Source organism: Typopeltis vanoorti, chromosome 20 (genome assembly GCF_054136105.1).
Source record: "Typopeltis vanoorti isolate ZY-2024b chromosome 20, IOZ_Tvanoo_1.0, whole genome shotgun sequence".
NCBI classification, from domain to species: domain Eukaryota; kingdom Metazoa; phylum Arthropoda; class Arachnida; order Uropygi; family Thelyphonidae; genus Typopeltis; species Typopeltis vanoorti.
In genome coordinates, this window is record NC_143568.1 from 82,111,896 (window position 1) to 82,130,927 (window position 19,032).

The window sequence follows — 19,032 nt, forward strand, 5'->3', positions numbered from 1 at the left end:
GCAAGTAGTCCTAGTACGTAGTACAGTCTCAGGCAACTCGTTGCAAAGGTGGGCAAAGTTCGGATCGCTAATCTTGGTATTTTCCATAATGTAAAAACACATTTCCTTGGAAATGTATGCTGTTATTACATTATGGTGGGAGGTTCACTACCCAGAATAATACATTTCCTAGGAAATGTGTTTTTACACATTATGGAAAATACCAAGATTAGCGATCAGAACTTTGCACACCTTTGCAACGAGTTGCCTGAGATTGTACTACGTACTAGGACTACTTGCATTAGCTCACGCTAGTAACCGCCGATACTTTTATAGTTTACTATATTCGGCATGAAACTCTCTGATTCCAATCTTTGAGTTTCTTATTCGGTTTTAAAACAATGTGGGATTTAATATCCCCTTAATTTGAATAATGTTTATATCGCCGAAATGAAGCCTATTGGCTCTTTATATTTAAGTAATCAAATCTGTTTTATTTTGCCTATTGGCCATAAAATTTTTAGTGAGTCACGAAGATGAAGTATTAAAATAACCGGGCCACGGAAAAAAAGTTTGGGAACCCTAATCTAATGCATTTCGGTGTCTGCTAGAAATGCGTGAACGGCCATTATTTGAAATCACATTTAAAAAGCTGTATTGAACAGAAGCATTTGCGTTTTCTTGAGTTAGACTAAGGATTTTTGGGTCATTTTCTGGATTAGTCATATTGTATCGACTTATTAATTCAATCAAGTTTAGAAAAATTCCTGCATTCGGATTACCAATAATTTCTTGCGTACCTCTAAGAGGTGCATTATTCTTTGCACAAAATAAAATTACATCCAACACAACACATAAAATATTTCTCCATCTTTCCTTTTCTGTCTGTATTGCTTTTTGCAACAAATCGTCTATAAAACCACCAGTTTTAAGTTTCTTTTCAAAGCATTTCCAATGGAGAAACGCGTCGCGATAAAATACAGAATTTCCATGATCGGAAATTCGATTTAGATTTCCCCAATCTTTAAATCCTCGGCTTTGATTGCAGATGGAAGAATCCGTTTTTCCTCCTTTACCAAAAAGGATACATGGAAAACAAAATATCGATATAGATATTTTTGAAAAAATGAGTCAGTTACAATGGACTCGCTCTCCATTGGAACATTTTTTAGAAAACCATTCCTTTGAAAATCTCCTGCCATCCCTGAAGCAGATTACCTAAAATTTGCGTCCATGTTCAATTAGAACGCATCTAATTTTATCCGTAATAGGCGGCCATGAAGGAGGATCGTTGAAATTAATAGAATTAAATACCTCTTTTTCTTGTTCTGTCGAATTTTCTCGTATTTCAATTTCTTCTTCTTCAACTTCCCTTCCTTTTTCTTGATCTTCAATGGTAGTGTTTTCTTCAAATTCAATCGTCTTTTCTTGAGCCTCGACCAGTATTGTCTCGCGTGAACTGCTTGTATTTGAAGTACTCGGTTTTTCTAGCCAATTTTGCTACTGTATTACACTATGTTGATTTGTTTCATTTCTCAATATATATTCAGCACCACTGGGTTTTCTTGACGACATTAGTTCATCTGAAAAAGAAAAATTATATATTTGTAATATAATCACTTTTGATTACATTACAAATAAAAATGGGAAAGAATATTGATGTCGTAATATAATGTAACATGCAATGAAACATTTTTACAAATTTATATAATAGAAAACTTACCTTAAGTTTAACGTATTTAAAATAATTCCTTCTGCTCGTTGTCATATTAGCACACCGCACAAATAATACACATTAATATACAACGAACATGTCCAAACTTGCGTACATACCGCTTACTAGAGCGATATCATCGAGGGAACGAGTGTATCGAGCGAGAGCGTCCGACGCAAATCGTTAGTTTGCTTAAAGCATTTGACGAACATTGCAAGATACATTTGGCTTTTTATTTTATTTTTTTTATTTTGCAAGTTATTAATTTTCATTTTTCACCAATTTGCAGCCTTTTCCCATTGTTCACCGGAGGCAAGTGCCTCGTTTGCCTCACCCTTGTCTCGGCTCTGTACAATGGCTATCCTAAATATCATAATATAAAAAATAAAATTAAAAAAAAATACTCCACAACAAGAAAGTTCTACTAAAAATATAAAGTTTACAGCATTAAATCAACCGCCAGTCCCAAGTCACAGCAACATCTTATATAACACGTTTTACTTTGCAAGCACGTATTATCAATTAGTTTAGCGCAGGGTTTCTCAAAGTGCGTTCCTCTGATCCCCCCCCCCCCCCCCTAGGGCAGTGGTTCTCAAACTTTTTATTACCTCCGAGGCCCACCTGACAAGAGAAAATACTGTCAGCGACCCCCCTCCCCGGTTTTATTTATCAAAATAGAAGTCATACTAAATTTGGCGTTTTATTGTTTATTTTGTGTTTTCTACATACTATTTAACAGTTTTTGACTCAAAATAATTAAAGTATCACAATATTAGGTCTACAATAAAAATTAGTTTTAAAACTTGCAATTAACCAAAATTTGTACTGAAATGAAACAATATTTACCTCAAAGTATATTATTTTTCTGTGTAAAAATAATCAAATATTTAAATATCGAAGTCTAATATGATGGATGCAGTGGCGCACCCAGAGGGGGGGGGGGGCAAGGGATCCGAGCACCCCCTAAAGAAAAGTAAAAAACACTAGAAAAATTTCCAAAAATCTTTTCCTAATTAAAATTCATTTTTTTTTATTTATGTTGTGTGCTACTTATGAATTAGCGATCACTGCAGATGCTCAGTTATAGGTCATATGCGATGTGTAGTGTGTATTCGCAAAACGTCTACTCAACTCGCCCCCGCCCCAAAGGTTAAATCCTCAGCGCTCGGCCCCCTCCAAGATTAAATCCTGAGTGCGCCACTGGATGGATGGGCCTGTTTTTGAGAACAAAGTTTATCAGAACGTGGTGTAATATCAGGAATGGCCACTCTAAGTTCTTTAGTAATATTTAGTCCCAAACGATACTTCGACTTCATAGCTGCCAAAGCAGAAAAGCCTTTCTCGTATAAATAAGTTGTTGCGAAAAGAATAAGGATCTTCAGTGCTTTTTGGCTCAAAGTTGGGAATTCCTTGCCAATAAAACCTGTATCATCAAAAGTTTTTCTTTCTGTATTTTTATTTGTTGTTATTTTTAAAACTGATTTAGGATAGTTTTAATTTTTATCTGTAGGAAAGTATTCCTCGCCCCCTCCCCCTTTCAAGTTATTCGCGTCCCCCTGGGGGTAGCTCCCAGCAGTTTGAGAACCACTGCCCTAGGGTTTCGCGAATACCTACAGAAGTTCGCCAGAGTAGACAGGCATTTATAAATTACTGTATATTAAAAGTAATTTCTGGAAACAAAATATCTTCAGTGAATGGAGGGGGATACTAATTTTTATTGAATCGACTTATTTCTTATGTTACTCTATTATTTCTAATATTATGAACCATATGTTTTCTCGTATAGGTAACTATAAATTATTGTAGAACAGTTATCTTACTTTATTATTTGTAACACTATGTATCATATGTCTTCTTACTTAAAACAGTTTGTATGTAACGGTTTATTGTCATAATTCCTTTACGATATTTTTTTCGCAAGGGTTCCGTGAAAAAGAAACATTTTTATGTAGGATTCCGCAGTCTGAAAAAAAAAAATTAACAAACACTGTATTAATACTAACTCAGTATTAAAGCTCTAATTTTATTAAAACTGAATTACCTTACCCTTGCCTATCCTCTTCGCTCCCTGCGGAGCATAGAGCCTCAAAAACTGAATAGACAATGAACCTAGAAATAATATGGCTGTTTTAATTCTGCTCATAAAAGCGTGCTTCAAAATAAAATTAGTCAAAATTTATCAAACTGTAATTACTTGCTATCTAAGGGTGGTATTACACGTCAAGCCCACATATTATACAAGAGCACACAAACCTTTATCATAACAGTGCCATGTGTGAGCAAGTAGTTAGTTTTTATCAGAAAAAATGAACTCGTATATATAAGAGTACATATGACATAATGTAGAAACAGAGCATTTATGTGAAAGTAGAGATTATCTATTAGTCGGATTACCCTCATCAGGTATTATTAGGAAAGTTTTCGGTGCACTATCCCAAATGTGAGCACAGTATTCTAGGATCGGGAGAATTTGAGATGTGCTAAATATTAAGAGTTGTGCAGGTGAGAAATAGTCTTTTGAAGGAAAAAAATATTAATTTCAGGTTGATAAGACTATGGTTGTGATATGTTTATATCAAGACTAAAGATGTGAGACAGCCCAAGAAAAATATTCTCTTGACTAGAGTTATTGGCACTGCATTATCAGATGTAAAATCTCGGAATGAAAAACTCGAGTTTCGGGGAGGGGAACCCAACCGCCATCGTACGAAACTGGCTAACAGTAAAAAGCATTTGTAAAGATTCTTCAGGTCCAAAACGGGACTCGAACCCAGGTCTTTACAGCTAATGAGCATCCTCTATACCGACTGAGCTACAAAGGTTCGAGAGAAAGAGAGAGAGAGAAATTACACCATTAAAAAGTTAATTTCATTCAGCATCCCTAATATGACTATACATGATCAGAATTTTAACATTTTTAAAGCAACTGCTGCTCATTATAATTTAAAAACATAAATGCAAGGAACGAATGACATTCATTGACATATCTGTGAGTTTCATCTGACCTCACGATGACTTTCATATCCGCTGAAGAGACGAACAACTTGCGGCTGGAAGAGCGCTTTGACCGTTTGAAGTTCTGAGCGTTTATCGATGAGTGTCTTCAGCATTTTCATCAGTAATTGTGTTCTAGGACGGAATGGAAGTAACAGTATCCGTGTCCGGACAATTCACCGCGAGGAAAATTCATCGCGGGAAGTATTGGTCGCTGAAAATGTTATTCGCTAGAAAATTGAAATGATATTGCGTTGATACCGATATATGAAAAGTAAATGCAGTGCAAGATAAATTCCACAAAATATAATTTTATTATGTATCTATGTATTAATTTGCCAGCCTGGCTGGCCGAGTGGTTAGCGTATGCGCTCTCCAGCTAAAAGGCTGTGGGTTCGAATTCCGCCGTGTGCATGGATGTTTGTGATTGTGGAAATACCAGTGGTGGTGCTCGGTGGTAGATGGCGTTGGTGTAGTTACGGTCAGTTATTATTATATTATTATAATAATATTATTATATTATTATCAGTTATTATAATAATAATGATAATAATAATAATAGTCCGAGCGGTTAGCCGAGTGGCTCGTTGCTTCGCAAACCATATGCCTTGGAAAGGAGTGTCCTGGATTCGATTTCCGTCGCTTACATGAGGAGCTTAGGATCTTTCTCAGACATAGCTAAGTTAGCCGGTCTTGGACGAGGACTGCAGGGTTTTCTCCCCAGGGATTTTTTCTCCAGCAAGCAGGCAAACTGGCCTTGAGAACGTAACGCTTCTACAGACATAGGATACACTGGGAGGCATAGGCCAACCACCTTATCCTCGTATAACGGTTGCAGTTATAAGGAATAGAAACCCTCGACACCGTAAAGGTAAAAGAGGGATAGATCTATGTATTATTTATTTAGATTTTCATAATATTTTTTATTCTTATACAGTGAAAATAATATTTTATTGATTGGTGAGTTTCCTAATTTCTGTTTCGTCTTAAAATGGTATAAATATTCTTTCTTACTTTGATACTACAGATTCTGTTGATGGAATATTAATATTTACAAAATTATAAACTCGGCTATGTCTGAGAATGATCCTACACTGCTCACGTCAGCGACGGGAATCGAACCCAGGAAACTCCTTACTCAGGTATATGGCTGTGAAACAACCAGCCACTTGGCTAACCCCGCGGACTAATGCATACATACATAATAAAATTATATTTTGTGAAATTTATCTTGCGCTGCATTTACTTTTCATATATCGGTATCAATGCAATATCATTTCAATTTTCTAGCGAATAACATTTGCAGCGATCAATACTTCGCGCGACGAATTGTCCATGAGATGAATTTTCCGTTAACCACAGTATCTGGCTGCAAGGATATTTTGAGCTTAGGAAATGGTTTCAGTCAACGAAAATACTATATATAGGTATACAAATTGACTCCGATTTATCAATTGACTAAAATGGAAATTATTCTATTATTTGTATAATTATACTTGGTCGTATTATTTGAAGAATATAAAGTGCAAAAGTGATTTTAAGCACAACCAATAGCACGGTATGTGCTACTAGTTGCGCTTACATTTTTTCTTTTTTTTTAAAATGCGTTGTGGTTGCAGAAACTATAATAACATGTTGTGAAATGTTTTTTCTTGGGTGCTGGATATGTTAATAATTTTCAACTTCCAGCTAAAAGATTGCTTGCTTTTTTTTTAGTACCGTACGATGGCCGTAATCAGACTTTGCACTCTTCATGCCGTGTTCTTGACATTGTGCAGGGCAGGTGTTTTATTAAACTTGACCGAGAAAGGTCCAGCGAATAATGTCATAACAACTAAAGAAGTATTGGTAAGTCACTTTCCTTCTTGCAGCAGTATTACTATTATTATTCTTATATCATAATTTCATTGCAGTTTATAAGAAATGAACTTTTCACCTCGTGAAAACTGAACACTGATTTCTTTATTTTACGATCACAAATCACTTAACTAATATGATATACTGAGGCAGACACATTCAATATATAACTGCCTTTCGCACTCTGTATGTCATAAATAAAATTGATCACACCTCCTTTTTACAGAGAACGAATACACAAACAACTCAGCGTGACAGGGTCACATTTACGCATAAACTAGACAAGCTACAACTCAGATCCTCACATTACAAAGGGCCTCCACCTCAGTATAGATAGCATAAAATTTATCAAGAAGGGAGAATCCTCTTAGTAATTATAGTTTAGGGACACAACAACCGTAAATCCGGTCCTGCTCCTATTAACAGACTCTTCTCTTCTTCTTCTTCTTCAACCTTTTGGTTCTGTCCACTGCTGGACGAAGGTCTCCCCCACAGTTTTCCAGATCACTCGGTTTTCTGCCTCTCCCATCTATCTCACTCCTGCAATTTGTTCCAGTTCATCTCTCCACCTTCTTCTCGGTCTTCCTCTTTGTCTTGCTCCGTCCATTGGTCTCCACTCTGTTGTTTTTCTAGTCCATCTCCCGTCACTGCATCTGGCAATATGGCCAGCCCATCTCCACTAAGCATGTTTAATGTATTTTACAATATCCATGCCACCTGTTTGAGATCTCATCCAGGTATTTCTCTTCCTATCTCTTAATGTTATTTTTAGCATACTTCTTTCCATGCGATGCTGTGTTGTTCTCAGCTTTTTATTTAGGGCTTCTGTTAAAGTCCATGTTTCTCCTCCATATGTTAGGACAGGAAGTATGCAGTGGTCGAAAACTTTCCTTTTTAGACTCACAGGGATGTCACTTCTGAATATGTCTTTCATTTTCCCATAAGCCATCCATCCAAGGTGAATTCTTCGTTCAATCTCTTTTCTTTGGCACTCCTCAAAGGATAACAATTGGCCCAAATATACATATGATGTAATTTGTTCTATTTCATGGTTTTCAACTTTGACAGTTCTGTGGTTTATGTATTTATTCATCATTATTTTTGTTTTTTCTCTATTTATTTTTAATCCAATTACTCTGGAGTCTTCATTTAGTTGATTTAGCCTTTCTTCAAGATTATCTGCTATTAGGACAATATCATTTAGTAACGACAGATTATTTAGCAGGACAGATTATTTAGTAACGGATTAAATGAGTGTATGCATGGAATAAATAGTGCAGAAATACATACAAAGAGATTGCTGAGCGATATACAAAAGAATGTGGGAGAAGATCAGGACAAAAACAAGCATCAGTGGGGGTGAACGATGTCAAGTTAAAAAGGATCAGAAAAGATATTGTGCTGTATGGGGGATTCTATAATAAAGGGTGTGAAGGATGGTAGAATAATTAAAGAGTGTTCTCCTGGGTCAAAGATTAAGGATATAACTAAGGCTGTGAAATTGCAGAAAGATAGAGCGAGTGAGATTATTGCAGTTATAGGGACGAATGATCTAGGTAGCGAAAGATTTTATGTGAGACAGGATTTGAAGGATTTAATGATAGCAATGAATGCAAAGAGCGAGAGTGGAAAGATCATGAGTGTGCTACCAAGATTTGATAGCGATGAATTAAACAGAAGAGTAATTATAGTAAATGGAATGATGTCAATATTCTGTAAAAGATTCTGCAAAGAAATGAAACTGAATATTCATTTTATGAATGTCTGGGATGAGTTTGATAAAAGGAAGGAGTATTTTAAGAAAGATGGGTTGCACTTAAATGGATTGGGCGCTTGGCATTTAGAACATTTATTGATAAAGGCTAGAGTAAATGGTCAAAAAAATGGGAAACGGGATTTGCTAGGGAGACAGGTGATAAGAGTCAACTGTAAATAATACTGAGTTTATTAATCGCTGTAAATTTGGGATTAATTTAATCCCAAATCTGCTACCTCTGTATGACAGAGAAGAGTTGAGAAGGAGAGCCATAATTGCAAATAATCTTATGCGCAGGTTATGCAGGAGGAGTGGTGTGGAGTTTGTGGACGTATGGAGTGAGTTTGATGGGCGAAAGGACTTATATAAGATGGATGGTTTGCAACTGAATGCATTTGATGTGCTGAGATAGGAAAACGTGTTCTGAATGAAATGAAAGTGGATGTGCAGAAATTAGAGCTATTAGGGGGGGGTGAAGTGGATATGCAGATATCAGGGAGACAATTGAGTGCAAGAATGTGTATAATATGCCTGAGCTGGTACGAAGGACAACAAATCAGAATGGGATAGTTAGTATAAGGCATCAAAATAGGGATGGGACAAATGGGCTTCTGCAATTCATGTATACTAATACCAGGAGTGTTAGAAATAAGAAGGAAGAATTGTTGGCCTTGGTTGGCTCTTCCTGGCCACAGGTTATTGGCGTTAGTGAGACATGGCTGACAAAGGATGATATAGCTAGTGGGATAGAATGTGAAGGGTATAGTGTGTTCAGGAGGGACAAAAAGAAAAGAATGGGGGGAGACGAGTGTTATTGATGATGGTTCATGAACTACAGTCAAGGAGAATTGAAGTTGAACTGCAGGATAGTGAAAAGAGCTCATTTGAGGCTATTTGGTGTGAGATTGAGACTAGTGGAATAAAATATACATTTGGGTGCTGCTATAGACCAGGTGATGGAATAGATGGTGGAGATAGTATGCATAGACAAATAGACGCAATGAGTGGAAGGAGGGTAATTATTATGGGGGATTTTAACTATGGTAACATTGATTGGAAGGAGGAGAGGACAAATGGGAGGAAGGAATTTGATTTTATGCAGTTATTAAGGGATAACTACCTGAGACAGCATGTAATGGAATGTCCTAGGGGTTCGAGAGCGCCTGACCTAGTAATTGCATCTGAGAATTTGATTGTAATGAATATGACCACGTTGCGACCAACTGGTGAGAGTGATCATAATGTCTTGACATTATGATCACTCTCACCAATTGTGAGATGGCTAAATGTGTGGAATTTCCAATTAAGAAAGGGTACATGTGGAATTACCAGGCTGGTAAGTATGATAAGCTTATGAGATTGTTTGGTTCAGTGTCATGGCATGTAAAACTGCAAGGGCTGGAGGTTGATAGTGCATGGGAAGCGGTAAAAGAGCGTTTGAAGGAGGTAATGGCTGACTGTATACCTAGAGTCAGGATAGTAAATCAAGTAGGGGGTTAAATGGATGAATAACACCATTAAGTTTGAGATGCAAAAAAAAAAAAGAAACAACTGTGGAGGGAATTTAAGGAGAAAGGTGACTTGCAGGCCCATGAACAGTATAAAGCACAGGCCAGAAAGGTAACGAGTGTGGTAAGAAAAGCAAAAGCGAATTATGAAAGGAAATTAGCCATGCAAGCTAAAGAGAATCCCAAACTGTTTTTTCGATATGCTGCAAGTAAAAGAAAAAATGTATACGGCAGAATGATTTTAAAGAATGCCGATGATAGGGAGGTAACTGAATCAGTTGATATAGTGGAATTACTGAGCGAGCACTTTGCAAGTGTATATCATCCAGGTGGTGATATTGCAGGAATGAAGCAACCAATTGCTTATACGGGAATTGCGGTGAATGAAATGGAGGTGAATAGTATATTACAAAACCTTAATGTGAATACATCTGCGGGATTGGATGGTATACCAGCCCGGGTCTTACTTGAATCGGGGTGGAAAGAGGAGAAAATAGTTCCCCTGCATAAAGGAGGTTCCAAGACTGCTGTTGCAAATTACCATCGATCAGCATATCAGGAGTCGTTGTCAAGGTTTTGGAGAAAGTAATCAAGAGAAAAATACAGGAATGGATAGATGAAAATGGGATACTGTATGGGGGACAGCATGGTTTTGTGAAGGGTAGATCATGCTTCACTAAATTGCTTACGTTTTATAACACAATGAAGGCTGAACTGGATAAAGGTAATGGGTGTACAGTGATTACTGCTAGACCTTGCTAAGGCCTTTGACAGGATACCACATGGAATTCTAATCAGCAAACTGCAGCATATGGGGATGGATATAGGGTTGGTGAGATGGATATTAGGGTGGTTGATGGAGAGATATCAGAGTAGTTTATTTAGGGGTAGCGTCCAAAAGACGTCCTGTGACTAGTGGTGTGCCACAGGGTTCTGTTCTTGGACCACTACTATTTAATGTGTTCATTAACGATATAGGAAGGGATCTGAGGGGAACTGTTCATTTGTTTGCTGATGATGCAAAGTTGGGTAGAGCAATAGTGAATGCACATGATGTCAAAATTTTGCAGGATGATTTGGATAGATTGGAGGACTGGGCTAAGGAGAATGGATGTCAATTTAATGTGGCAAAGTGTAAGGTTATGCATTTTGGGGTGAAAAGATTAGCAGCAGTATACCGCATTGCTGGAACTGTACTCCAGGAGATTGACGAGGTCAGGGATTTGGGATTGTTGGTGGATAGGAAGTTGAAGTTTAGGGGGAACATTGCAAAAGTGGCTAAATCAGCTCATCAAATCACTTGGTTACTAAAGAATACTTTGACAAGCAGAGACAAGCAAGTTATTGTACTTCTGTACCGAGCCTTGATAAGACCTCATCTCGACTACTGTGCTCAGATTTGGTCACCTAGGTTTCTTCTTGATGGGGAGGAGGTGGAGATGATCCAGAGGCGAGTGACCAAGATGATAGCAGGTCTATAGAATGAACCTTATGAGAACAGGTTGAAGATTTGTGGGTTGCAGAAATTGGTTAATAGGCGGAAAAGGGGTGATATGATTGAGACATTCAAATTACTGAAGGGTTTCTATAAGATTAATTCAGAGGATATTTTTCAGAACAGGCCTGGTGATGGGAAGACTAGGGGCCATCCATGAAAACTGGCCAAGAGTGTGGCTAGCAAGGGTGTTAGAACTAGGTTTTTTACTTGGAGAGTGGTGAATGAGTGTTATGTTGTGGGTGCCATGACTGTGAATGAGTTCAAGGCAAAGTATGATAGATACTGTGTGGATGTTGAGTATTTGTTTAGGGTCTCCCTCGATGAGTCTAAGGACTCCTTGGAGTTTCCCGTGATAATAATAATAATAATAATAATAATAATAATAATAATAATAATAATAATATTCTGCAAATTTCAGATGATGCAGCCTTTCTCCATTTATGTTTATTCCTTTTGTTTCCCAATCAGGGCTTCTAAAGACTTCCTCTAGTACAGCTGTAAATAATTTGAGAGATATAATGTCGCCTTGCCAGATGCCTTTTTGTATTGAGGAGTTTTCACTGTTTTTATATAATTAAATTACAGAAGTTGCATTATTGTAAATATGTTTCAGTGTTTCAATATATGGTTTCTCAGTTCCCTGGTTTCAAGTGCTTTTAGTGTTGCAGATGTTTTAACTGAATCAAATGCTTTTTCGTAGTCTATATAGGCCAGGCATAAGGGTTTATCGTATTCAATTGATTTTTCAATAAGCTGTTTTAATATGTGAATATGGTCCAAAGTATAGTAATTCTTTCTAAATTCACAGGATTGAATTCCCCGTAGTTTATATTTTATTATATTATTTATAATTTTTGTGAAAACTTTATATATGGTGGGGAGTAGGCTTATAGGTCTGTAGTTTTTAATTTCTTCATTATTGCCGTTTTTAAAAATTAATATTAGAAGTGAATTGTTTCAATTTTTGGAATTTTTCTCTGTTTTAGGCATTTATTAAAGAGTTTAGTCAGCTGTTTGATGACAAGGCTTCCTCCCAGTTTTAAGGTCTACCATGATTCCATCTTCTCCTGGGGCCTTTCCATTCTTCATTTCTCGCAGTGCCATTTCCACTTCTCCTTGTAAGATGTCAGGGGCATCAGGTTCTTCTTCACTCGAGTTATCCATAGATGATTCTTGGATGCCACGGTCTTTGTCTTCATAGAGTTCAGTATAAAATTCCTGAATTCTTTTGATTATTGCATCTCTATTTTCTATAAGTTCACCATTTTTTCCTCTTACTGCAGCTATTTCCTTTGTTCCAAATGATAATGTTCGTCTTAGAACTTTCATATTACTATTGTTTTCTATTGTTTCTTTAATTTTCCTAGTATTATATGATCTAAGTTCATGTTTCATCCTTTTACGTATAGTTTAATTAACAGACTAACCAACATAAAACATAAAACAGTGTCATATAATCTTTAGCAATGCTATAATGATTTCGTTATCTTCCCTAAGATCTTTAAGCTTCATGAAAATTACTTTTAAATTAAATTACGAACAAGATATTCCATACCTCTTAACACAATGAATGTCATGTTAAGATATTTACAAACTGAATCCCATGTTTATATTGGACGTCAACTACAGTGAGTAACATCTATGTTCACCTCCATTATGTAGTCAGCTAGGGGGTATTCTATAATACATTGTACGTACCCCCGATCGCCTCATAACCGTAGTTGCTTCGCGCAAGTAATTCCAAACTACCCTAACCATTTCCCCACTGGTGACGAGGTGCTGTTGTCTAGTTCTGATAGACCTTCTGATTGATATGGTTAATGCGTTAATAAAAACGGATGCAATCACTGTTTAATATATTTTTAAAAAGTTTTCCTTAAATTAATTCTGATATTATAATTTTCTTTTTAATTCGTCACGATACACTTCATCTAATACTTAAATATTTCAGCAAAGAAGCAGGAGGCAGGGACCTGACTATGAACCTGAAAGTGAGTATACTAAGTATCAGTGTCTTAAAATAAAAACATAATTTTCGTTTATCCTAATATTTTCTTATTTTTAATTATTTAAGAACAAATTTTAAAGAACTGAAACAATAATTTGGAAAATCATTATGCAATGGCAAAATTAAAGTTGAAAGAAGGATAAAGTTTATTATATCAAATCACGGTGCGGGTTCGTTGAAATCGCAAAATGTTTACACCTTGTAAAGTTTATGAAAAAGTTAGAAAAAAAATGTGATTTAAACAATTTTTCAATGATATGCAATAGTATGTTGTATTCTTATGCACATTTTCCTACCGAAAGGCATGGGACATGAAGATATAAAGCTGTTTGTTGATAAAAAAAAAAAAAATAACAATGTATTGTTCGCCCTTGGCAGTAGTACAAGTTCTAACTTAATTTCAACTTTCTACCAAAAATTAAGGTAGAAATTTAATTTTCCATCTTAGCTTCTGGCAGAAAGTACATGCAGGTGGTACTATGCTCAACGCATTAGTAAGTTCCATCAACCAAGATGGCTACGTTGGTCGTGCTTTAATTCTTCCAATTTGTCCAACAGGCTATCCGATTCAGGATAACATTTTCTGATGGGCTGCGCCATTTCCCACATGTTTTAAAATCGCTACTTTCTGACACGGAGCGTTGCGATGTTAGAAAGTATAACGGCTGGTTCCATAAACTCTCACACTGTAGAACAATGATCTAGAACAGGGTCGGCAACCTTTTTGGATTGAAGAGCCATTTTTAAAATTATATCTGTTAAAAAAAAATTTAGGGAGCCGCACGCAGTGATGAGCAACCAATGGTCCGCGGGTTGCATGCGGTCCTCTCAGGTTTTTTGTGCGGTCCACGGTGTTCGTTTTGTACGGCAGAATTAGTATATTTTAACTAAAAATCTATTTTATGAAAGTTGATTTTTACATGTGGATTTATTTGTGCAGGTTAAAAAATTAAAATATACCTAAATAATGGAAAATAAATTAATACTTTCTTAGCAAAGAAAAAAATATTCTTCATGCGAATCGGATCGAGTATTTGATTTACTATTTAATTGCTCATCACTGCTTTAAATTTAGAAACTACATTGAAAAATATTATAATTAAATTATTTATTCAGTGGTTTTTTTTTTTACAGTAACACGTTATCATACTTGTAAAACACAGGAGTGGCATGCCACACGAAATTATATGATATTTTTAAATATTAAATAATAAAACAAAGATTTGCTCCTCCTTACAAAAACATATGAATAAAATCCAACAACATACCTATTTCTTGAGTTTTATTTTTTTAATTTAAAATATGTTCTTAGTACTACTTTTGCTATTGAACTTTTTGGGATAGTTTCTCAATAGGCGGCGAATACGCCGTAATTTTCATTTTCAAACATGACGAAAGACCCATGTTGTTTAGTAGGTTTCTCAACGTACTTTTAATAAAAATTATATTAGAAAATATTTGCTCACAGAAATATGTCGATCCCAAAATCGATAGAAGTCCAAATGAGTATGTTTGAAATCACCGAATTTAAGTGTCCGGTAAATAATTCCACGTGTCAAATACAATCTGATCTTGCTCTTTAAGATCTTCTATTTCAGACTTTTTTTTTTTTTTTGTATTGCAAGGGTAGATTTTTGTCTTTCCAACTCCTCCAGGTCAGCTTTAAGATTTCTAAATTTTTAATCCCACAAATCCTGGGTTTTCAGGTCCTCTAACTGAAGTTGAAATGCAGCCTCATCAATTCCACCAAACGGTGAAAAATTTAATTCGGTAGGATTAATTTCAAGTGGTCGCAATAAAAATGAAATAGTTGCCTTGTTCTTTCTAAATTCCTCAAAATCTCCCATTAAATGCAGATCGCATATTTACCACAATTTCTTTGAAAAAGGTAAATTTATGGAATTATTATCAGCTTGTTATTGTTGATATTTCTTCAACGTAGGAAAATGTAATAATGTGCATTTTTCTAGGTCTGTCGCAAACAAATATAATTTTTGTTCGACCGAAATCACTTCTTCTAAAAGCAAAACTGCTGTATTTCCCTTTGCCTTTAGTTTCTTATTTAGTGCGTTTAAATGGGAAGTCATATCCACCATAAAATAGAATTTTTGTAAAATGTAAATAGAATGTAAAGAAGGATTATCGCGTATGATTTCAAAGAGTTCAAACATAAAAGTATTAAATTTTTCAGCATCGTATGTACTATTTTCAATTGTAAAATATCCTTGACTTAATGTAAAATGTCCTTGATTAAATGTAAAATGTCCTTAATTTATTGCAAATGCTAAATTTAGGGTTTTTAGTTTCTAATTTAATAATGCAACATAAATAACATTCATTTTGCATTATTCAAAAATAGATTGTTTAATAACGAAAAGAGCCGCAATTATTCATTCAAAAAGCCGCAGGTTGCCGACCCCTGATCTAGAACATTAATGAAGGACCTAGCAGCCATGAATGAATGCCCTGCGATCAGTTGACTCAATCCACACAAGCGGTCCCACATCATTACTGTGCCACCTCCAATTTTCATCGTTTGGACCATATACACGCTCAAGTAAAAAAATAATATCAATAAATAAATAAAAAAAAAGTTCTCCAGACATTTTCAATATCCAAACGCATTTCTCTGAGTAGCATGACTCGTCACTATACGGGATATTTTCACTGCTTCACGTCTTGGTCCATTTAAAGTAACGACGTGAATTTGTCGATCATAAAAGCTTGCAGCCTCATGTCGTAGTAACACTTATGGGGCTGCTTGTGATTGTTTGCATGTATGGTGGTCGTTGTTAGACTGTATGGAGTTGCCGGTCTTCAACCAGCAGAATGCAGGTTTGAAATCCACTCTAGGAATATATGTTTTTAATTTTTAACCATCTGTAGGTGGCAGACAATTCTTTTTTTCTTTTTTTTTGCCCAGTGTGGACCAACATTGGTAAACGAAATAAAAAGTTGTTCCATAAATAAAGGATTATCTAAGGATTTAAGGATTATCTAACCCTTAGCCCATCTATAGCGCAAATGCTAAATGTGCTGTAAAACAGATTCTCTAGAATATGACGGCAATGAGCTGACTGCCATCTCAAGGGGAAATCTTGTCAATCAACAACTCTTGTCAATGAATGTTTTGAACCTATGCGGTCACATCTTGGGCTCAGTCACCTCTGATCTCCCATTTCTTCATCACACTGCAACTGTGGACTTGGATATGTTTAATTGCATTTCCCCCAAAATGAAATGCCTCTCCTCCTCCTCAGAAACCCTGTTAACTCTTTCTGTATATATTCATCATTCTGCACGGAAGATCGAAATGATTTCAATGTCAATCATTGATCTTTCATAGTTAAAAAAACTATGAAAAATTGCCTTACAGTTGTAGAGTTGCATCTCATAACTTTTGGTAGGACAGTGTATATGGATGCATCTTATTTTAATGTATGTACGTAATTACGGCAAGGATACAAATTATATTCATAAACATAAAATATATAGACGATAAATTTTAACTTAAATCTTTAGTGTATTAAAAAGCAATAAAAAAAAGTTACTGGCATATTTTTAGTATTATTTGCAAGTCTGTAATTTTTAACATCTGCAACAAAATTTGTGTGTTCTTTAATTATAACGAAATTTCATCAGGTCACATATGGAATTAGAATCATAATATAACTAACGTCATAATATATTCAAGTTAATACATTATGACTTTAACTGTATCAGTATTAACCGAAAAATCTAATCAGCTTGAATTCACCTCAATAAGAACAAATTAATTACCAGCAGACTTTCTGTATCTTCATTAAATATTTGAGTTTTGAATATCTGTTCAACAATAATGATTTCTGGTATTCTAAAATTATTTTTTCTTTCTCTTTGCAAAGTTATCTTGAATTTGTTATTATTAGTATCGGAAATCTCTATTTTCAGATCAAAACTATAACTAAAAAGTATACCTTAAAATCATTTTAAAATGTTTAACCATTGGGGGGGGGGAAGCATATTAACTTGTGTTGAACAGAGTTTTATCTGCTGCTAAAGGACGACAGCAGAACAGATATTTTGCATGAACACCGTTAAAACCACTCACGTAACATTTTAGCTTATTGAATAATCATAAAACATTATTAATTATACTAATAAAACTTTTAATATTAGTTTATACTGTGAATAGAAACATACATACCTGCATTAATAATATTATTATTTAACTAAAACTTAAGGACGATACGACAACATAAACACCACTAATAGACTTCTTTCAAAACATGACGGCGGCTAATAATAGTCTCCTTAACCTTGTAACCAGGCTGTTTCACGTATAAGTAAATTATAATTACGTGTTCATAACTTTGAAATACAATATAGATTGAGAACTGTTTATGGAAGATAAAATTTTAACCTAAATCTTTAGCGTATTAAAAAGCAATCAACCAGTGAAATAAGAAGCATTTACGTTTGAAATAAAGAAGTAACCTATATAAAGAACACTTATCCTTTTTAGAGTTTCTTTTTCATATCGTAACTCGAAAACAAAAGAATGATTTATAACATGGAGAATAACCCATATTATTAGGAATGGAAACAAGGTTAGAAAATTAGCGAAAATTATTTCTGCCATCAGAAAGGAGGGAAAAATTATAGGGAAAAATTCAATAATACAGTCTATAGATATATCTTTTGATTAACGACATATAGTGATTCTAGAATCTCAGTTGCGTGAGACGAAATAGTGAATGTATTTCCTAACGTATACAGTGAATAAAACTAAAATAAAACAGATAGCCAAGACAAGATTTTAAGACAAATTATATAATTTGTCTTAAAAAAAATCAAGCTATAATATGTATGAAAACGCATATTATACTGCTTTCAGAAATTCAAATTGATACTTTATTTCAGTCTCTCAATATGAAAAAGCTATCATTAACGAAAATTTATTCCTACCATTGCAAAGGTAAAATTAAATTCCGAAAATCTGCAAAAAAACAAACAAAAAAAAAAAGCTCTAAGAAAAACTCGACATTTTTCTGAATTAAGGACACATCTGATTTCAATTTTTATTTTACCTTTATTTGATTTCATTATTTATTTCATTTAATTTTTTTTAAGAACAGTCCGTAAATTCAGACTGTCGGCCAAACTGTACGCGGAGGGTAAGGTGATGTCATTAATTTGGATGTTCTTGATAATTATTAACGTAATATTTTAAAATTAATATACGGTCCAAGGTGAAGAGTACTCTACAGCTTAGAATAATGAACTGACAGTTCAAATAATTCCTTACAGATACTCTGTAAGGAATTATTTTACATCCAAACAACTAAAACCAACATTACTCAATTAATTGTGGGATGGCGATAACATTCAGATGTATATGTAACTACTTCCGTTTAACTTCCAATCTGTTTATTATGAAGTTGATTTCATCACTGGCTTCAAAGTATGTAACAAGTTTACATGAATGGTGTCAAGTTGCTTAAACGACATTGGGATAAGTATGTGAGAATGTTTTAAAATATACAGAAAGCAGAATTTCCCAATGTAAAAATTGATGCACGGTGAGAATTTTTAAAGTTCGGCAACAATAAACCTCAAAAAGTTGAAACTCAAAAAAAAAAAAAATCCTTTTAAGTTCTTTCTAGCAGTTGTTTATGCTTTGAATTAGATTGGAGAGATGAGCGTAAAATTATTGTTTCGATTATGACAAGTACAAGG

General features: G+C 34.9%; 1 protein-coding gene across 1 annotated transcript in view; it reads left to right on the plus strand.

The window, feature by feature from the left end:
- The window catches only part of LOC150095601 (MAM and LDL-receptor class A domain-containing protein 1-like), a 117,633-nt gene that overhangs the window by 26,470 nt on the left and 72,131 nt on the right, over window positions 1-19,032 (plus strand). The window contains exons 2-3 of the mRNA XM_090410335.1: window positions 6,404-6,535; window positions 13,258-13,297. Of these exons, the coding sequence (XP_090266461.1) occupies window positions 6,413-6,535; window positions 13,258-13,297 (163 nt within the window). The 5' untranslated portion in view covers window positions 6,404-6,412. The remainder of the gene's footprint in view (window positions 1-6,403; window positions 6,536-13,257; window positions 13,298-19,032) is intronic.